This window comes from Bombina bombina, chromosome 3, assembly GCF_027579735.1.
Source record: "Bombina bombina isolate aBomBom1 chromosome 3, aBomBom1.pri, whole genome shotgun sequence".
Taxonomy (NCBI): domain Eukaryota; kingdom Metazoa; phylum Chordata; class Amphibia; order Anura; family Bombinatoridae; genus Bombina; species Bombina bombina.
Window position 1 is genome coordinate 1180086492 of NC_069501.1, and position 7276 is coordinate 1180093767.

Sequence of the window (7276 nt, forward strand, 5' to 3'; positions counted from 1 at the left end):
ATCAGGGCCCCCCTTTGACATGTGCAATTTTTGACTTAGTGATTAAAACGCATATGTACTTTATTCTTAAGTGTAGTCAAACTTGGAAATCTTTTAAAGGTAGTAACGCACAAACACAGGAACACACAGACACACTCATACACTGAAACACACACACACATGAGGATTCACATATAGACACTCTAGCAGGCACGCAAAGAAACACACAATCTCAGACACAGACACTCACACAGACACTCAGCACTTGTTTACATTGACCTGACAAGTAATGAGGTAGACTACAGTTTTGTCAAAAAAAGAGATTTACAAGACAAAATATGGAATTCTGATTATCTTTTTGTCAAGGAAGATGCCAACTATATGATGACAAAAGCATGCAGTGGCTGAAAAAAAGGGCCCTGAACTGCCTAAACAATAATTTAAAGGTGAAGTGGTGGATTGGTGACTTCCAGAAAGGTCTCATTAGTTTCAAAGTCTGTAGAAAGATGTGAATAATCAGTAGTAAGGTCAAAATGTACTAAAAAGGAACAGACAATGGACACACACACACAAACTTGCACATATACCCAAGAAAACACCCACAGAGACAGCCTAAAAAAACACACAAAGACATACATACACACACACCCTCACAGAGACATCTATAGAAAATGCACAAAGACATACACACAAACCCTCACAGAGAGATCCACATAAAAAAATACATACACACTCATAGAGACACCAACAAAAGCACAAATACATAAACACAGACACCCACAGAAACACTCACAGGAGGTAAAATTTCTGCACATTGCATCCCCTAAATCAACAGTGTGTGACATGCATGATAAAAAAAATAGCAGAAATTAAGTGATCACTTTTTAAAGAATCATATTTGTAAATGTTGAAACAAAAATACTTCTGTGAATTCAAAATTGTACATTATTGAAGTACTTTTGAAAGGTTGACATATGTTTGCCCCCCCCCACACCATTTTCCCCAACCAAGAGCACCACTTCAAATCTGGTGTACAAATGTTCCCATCTGTCAGATGTACTTATGGATTTTGAAAATGCTGTACTCTATATGGTCTTGGTGGAACCATAAGATGTGGCACTAGGTATCATACCATTAAATCTGGTTAAATACAGGATTTAGGCTTGTTTGTATGTATTTCAAAATTAAGTAAGCTGTAGTGTAAACTGGGCAGTGTTAAGTTAACCTGTCTCATTTCAAACACTGAGCAATCTTAGCCTGAGAGTATAACATTTTATGCAGATGTAAAAATCTTAGATAAAATGCCTCCTGGCATCTGGAAATTCCTTGCATAAAGGGGCTGTGAACTGGGATGTAATTAAAATATATAAATACATTTAAAAAAAATCATATCTGCCAAACGGGCACCTACTATTTGTGTGTTGAGGAGGAAACATTTATGCATGGTATTAAATATATAATTTCTACAGCATTTTCAAATAATCATAAATATACTGCTGCATATTGCTAAAAAATGTCTTTTTATGGACCCCTGGCCCCATCACACAACTACCACACTGAAGTTACAATCTGAAATTGCACAAATAAAAAGCATTCACAAAGTCCTATCTACTCTGCAAATGAAAATGATCTGCCGCCTGACTCTGGCACACACTGTACAAACTGAAGTACCAAGTCTGTCTCACACTGTGCATAGTGGTTTAGTCCACACTCAGAAATCCTCTCAAATGCTTTTTTATATTTTTAAAATAGCTGTGCTTGCCTCATGGGGCCCACTGGGCCCCTGACAGGAGTCACCCTATTCACCCCTGATGGCGGCCTTGATTCCATGACATACAAAATAAGAGCATGTGCAAGGATGGCACATGGGGCTCATATAAGGAGGTTAATCACTGTCTCTGCAACTGTCATTTAATCACCTATTCTCAAACAGTGATAAGCTTAAAGGGACACTGAACCCAATTTTTTTCTTTTGTGATTCAGATAGAGCATGAAATTTTAAGCAACTTTCTAATTTACTCCTATTATCAAATGTTCTTCATTCTCTAGGTATCTTTATTTGAAATGCAAGAATGTAAGTTTAGATGCAGGCCCATTTTTGGTGAACAACCTGGGTTGTTCTTCCTGATTGGTGGATAAATTCATCCATCAATAAAAAAAAGCTGTCCAGAGTCTGAACCAAAAAAAAAAGCTTAGATGCATTCGTTTTCAAATAAAGATAGCAAGAGAACGAAGAAAAATTGATAATAGGAGTAAATTAGAAAGTTGCTTAAAATTACATGCTCTATCTGAATCACGAAAGAAAAAAAATTGGGTTCAGTGTCCCTTTAAGAACTCACCAGTGCTTAGAACGTGAGGGCTATGGTTAGCAAACACTGTTTTAAATTTGCATTAGTCTACCAGGGCTTTTTGTAAGATGTGCTGAGCATCTGTATAACTGAGGAATCATGATGCGGTGACACTTACTGGCCAGTTGAAGTACAGGTGACACATTTTGTAGGTCAGACGCTGCATGTGATCAGGCTTCAAACCATTCTCATCAAACAGAACATTATAGTAAGTCGGATTAACTGATCCTTGACGGGCAATTTGGCTAATGAGGTAGAAATCATACCTGTAAGAGAGAAAGAATGTAAGATACGTATGCTGCAGAGTTCTGAAATGAGATGCTGAACAAATGTGACCTGAACTGTAATATTAAGCACCTCTATCATGGGTTCCACTTCATGGTGCTGGACATTATTTCAATAATTTCAGTTAGTTTTTTTTTTTTTTTTTTTTAAAAAGACACTAAACATTTCAAAACAAAATACACAGATAGCAAGAAGTCACCTTATATAAGAAGATTATATTTTCCAGGAGCAGAGCAATTTGTACTATATGTTTATTAAAAATAATCTCTAAAAAGAATAAACCAAGTGTGCACAAGCCATATTTGCCAACAAATTTCTAGTGACAGTCCCAGTTTTCGGCCTCTTGTCCTATGGTATAACTATTATGAATTGTAAAAATCTGTTTTAAAAATTCTAGGATTTACCATCACTAAAAATAAAAGGCCGCCTTCATTCATCAGTTTTAACCCCTTAATGACCACAGCACTTTTCCATTTTCTGTCCGTTTGGGACCAAGGCTATTTTTACATTTTTGCGGTGTTTGTGTTTAGCTGTAATTTTCTTCTTACTCATTTACTGTACCCACACATATTATATACCGTTTTTCTCGCCACTAAATGGACTTTCTAAAGATACCATTATTTTCATCATATCTTATAATTTACTATAAAAAAAATATAAAATATGAGGAAAAATTGAAAAAAACACACTTTTTCTAACTTTGACCCCCAAAATCTGTTACATATCTACAACCACCAAAAAACACCCATGCTAAATAGTTTCAAAATTTTGTCCTGAGTTTAGAAATACCCAATGTTTACATGTTCTTTGCTTTTTTTGCAAGTTATAGGGCCATAAATACAAATAGCACTTTGCTATTTCCAAACCACTTTTTTCCAAAATTAGCGCTAGTTACATTAGAACACTAATATCTTTCAGGAATCCCTGAATATCCCTTGACATGTATATATTTTTTTTTAGTAGACATCCCAAAGTATTGATCTAGGACAATTTTGGTATATTTCATACCACCATTTCACCGCCAAATGCGATCAAATACAAAAAATCGTTCACTTTTTCACAAATTTTTTCACAAACTTTCGGTTTCTCACTGAAATTATTTACAAACAACTTGTGCAATTATGGCATAAATGGTTGTAAATTCTTCTCTGGGATCCCCTTTGTTCAGAAATAGCAGACATATATGGCTTTGGCGTTGCTTTTTGGTAATTAGAAGGCCGCTAAATGCCACTGCGCACCACAAGTGTATTATGCCCAGCAGTTAAGGGGTTAATTAGGGAGCTTTTAGGGAGTTTGTAGGGTTAATTTTAGCTTTAGTGTAGTATAGTAGACAACCCCAAGTATTGATCTAGGCACATTTTGGTATATTTCATGCCACCATTTCACCGCCAAATGCGATCAAATTGAAAAAAAAGTTAAATTTTTCACAATTTTAGGTTTCTCACTGAAATAATTTACAAACAGCTTGTGCAATTATGGCACAAATGGTTGTAAATACTTGTCTGGGATCCCCTTTGTTCAGAAATAGCAGACATATATGACTTTGGCGTTACTTTCTGGTAATGAGAAGGCCGCTAAATCCTGCTGCGCCTCACACGTGTATTATGGATAGCAGTGAAGGGGTTAATTAGGGAGTTTGTAGGGAGCTTGCAGGGTTAATTTTAGCTTTAGTGTAGAGATCAGCCTCCCACCTGACACATCCCACCCCCTGATCCCTCCCAAACATCTCCCTTCCCTCCCCCACCCCACAATTGTCCCCGCCATCTTAAGTACTGGCAGAAAGTCTGCCAGTACTAAAATAAAAGGGTTTTTTAAAAAAAAAATAAAAAAATTTTTTTAGCATATTTACATATGCTAGGGTGTAGGATCCCCCCCTTAGCCCCCAACCTCCCTGATCCCCCCCAAAACCGCTCTCTAACCCTCCCCTCTGCCTCATTGGGGGCCATCTTGGGTACTGGCAGCTGTCTGCCAGTACCCAGTTTGCAAAAAAAAGTGCTTTTTTTATTTTTGTTTGGCTTTTTTCTGTAGTGTAGCTTCCCCCCCCCACACAGACAAACCCCCACCACCTTGCTGATCGTTTTTTTTTAAAAAAAATATTTAGACATTTAAACATTTTTAACATTTTTTATTAATAAATTTTCTGTAGCGTAGCGGTTCCCACCCGCCCCGCCCTCCCGTGCACGCGCGTGCGTCCGTGCGCGCCCCCGCTCATCCCCGCCCACGATCCCGCCCCCCCTGCACATAACCAGGGCCATCGATGGCCGCCACCCGCCTCCCGGTCCAGCTCCCACCCACCAACGCAGGGAGCCACCGATCTCCGGTGCAGAGAGGGCCACAGAGTGGCTCTCTCTGCACCGGATGGCTTAAAAAGGTTATTGCAGGATGCCTCCATATCGAGGCATCACTGCAATAACCGGAAAGCAGCTGGAAGCGAGCGGGATCGCTTCCAGCTGCTTTCCACACAGAGGACGTGCAGGGTACGTCCTCAGGCGTTAACTGCCTTTTTTTTGAGGACGTACCCTGCACGTCCTCGGTCGTTAAGGGGTTAAAAGACAAACAGATGAAAAGGTGCTTTTATTTTTAGTGATGGTAAATTTTAGTTTATCATCACTTTAAGTAAACAGCAACATTTTATCTAAATTTGTCACGCAAAAGTTTTAAGCATTTTAATAAAAATAGTTTTTAAAATGTAATGTCTTATCAAACTAGTGCAACAATAGAACCAATATCAATTTAATTTATTTTATATTAGTTTGTTTACCAATATGTTACAAACCCCCTCTCATAGTCCTAAATCCTAATTACAGGTACCAGCTCATTTACAGGCCGCAATGTCAATGGGTCCAAGCATTTGTTGTTAAGAATCGGTTGTTAAACAAAACAGAATATATATTGTGAGTACTGGATGTCATAACTAGAATCAAATAACAAGAAAACATCTCCACGGAATATACCACAGAGAGAGAAAAAAAAAGAGCTTCAGGAATGTAATCCTGGTTTATAAAGACAGGGAATTCAGCACTCTTATGAAAAATAAAAAGCTCACAAATACAAGTTTAACTAGGGTTGCACCGATACCATTTTTTTATGACCGAGTACAAGTACCGATACTTGTTTTCAAATACTCGGCGATACCAATTACCGATACTTTTTTTTTAATGTCATGTGACAGTATACCAAGCACAATACAGACTAAATATTTAAGATTCCTTCTTTATAATTATAAAGGACTGTAATTCAAAAGACATTATGAAATAATAAAACAGTTTTATTTGTCACAAAGTTCACTGAACATGTTTAAAAAAATAATAAAAAATATTACAATAAAATATTTAAATTTAAAGGGGTGATGCAATTGGGTTGTAGGGCTGTTATATAACATCATTTTGACATTTGTATGGAGGTTTGACTCTAAGTTGAACAGTCTTTCACTTTCCACACTACTGCATGGGGCAGAAAGATATTTTTGGCCCATTATAGCCAGAGCTGGAAATCTGTTTATTAACTGCCCAGTACTTCAGGGGTTTGTCTGAATGGGGTACAGTGATCTCTACTACAATAATACAAATAACAGCAATTTGTATTGGCAGAACAGTAGTAAACAATTTTTAGTTGAGTCTCTACTCCAGTTTAAAATGAAATGGGGACACGCAGTTTGAAAAAACGCCACAAGATAGCATATGGGTAGGAAGTGGAGGTATCGGTGTAAGTATCGGTGCATTTGCACGAGTACAAGTACTCATGCAAATACTTGGTATCGGTACCGATACTAGTATCGGTATCGGTGCAACCCTAAGTTTAACCAATTTAATACATTTAATCGTGAGACGGTAGTCTCTCACATCTGGAGAGTACACTCATGCTAGAAATTTTGTAGTGAATATACTGCAATAGCTGATAGTAATAGATATATCAAAAAGTAGAAACCCTATGACAATAAAATAAATACAATGAACCTGACCGGTCAGGGGTACATGCAAATACCGCAGTAGAAAACAGTCTTATCAATATATGCGTTAATCACAAGTACAAAGTATTCTGAGTGTTAGCCTACTACACCCTGCTGCTCACAGAACCCCCCTGTCAAAGGACAAAGAGGTATATCCTGGGCAGGTAAATGTTCGGGATCTAAGAGGCTAGGGCAGATTACTTGTGTGCAAAAACAGACTTGTTGGCATATGAAGAGCAAGTCAAGACAAAGTTATATGTACAAGTTAAATATTATATCGAGGTGGACCACTCCAGTCAAACTACACCCAGCTGCACACAGCACCCCTATCAAGGGGTAAAATGCTGGGCAGGTACACAGAAGGGATCTAAGTAGACTGGTTAGCGGGCCCTCTAGATATGTACATTTAAGGGCAAGCATATGAGTGTAGGCAAGGTAGGACAATGCTTGTAAAAGTGTTACATGAGGCAATAATATTATATGAATGTCTGTGTACAAATACAAAGCGGAATTTGTGCTTCTCATGCAAGGTACAAGCGGCATGCAAGTAATGATGGTTAGTAGCCAAGAGTAAACAAGCAAGTGCGTCAAAGTATAGTCCTTGCAAGCATATATACAAGCAGAAGCAGTAACGTCACTTGTCCTGGTTATATTGTAGTAAGACAAGATATGCAGTTCTGTATTTTAGACAGTGGTCGTTTTAAGACTGCTTGGG

The 7276-nt window shown here is 37.9% G+C and overlaps 1 protein-coding gene across 1 annotated transcript in view; it reads right to left on the reverse strand.

Annotated features, from left to right (window-relative positions):
* The window catches only part of PIWIL4 (piwi like RNA-mediated gene silencing 4), a 684822-nt gene that overhangs the window by 39662 nt on the left and 637884 nt on the right, over positions 1-7276 (reverse strand). The window contains exon 18 of the mRNA XM_053705591.1: positions 2446-2593. Within this exon, the coding sequence (XP_053561566.1) occupies positions 2446-2593 (148 nt within the window). The remainder of the gene's footprint in view (positions 1-2445; positions 2594-7276) is intronic.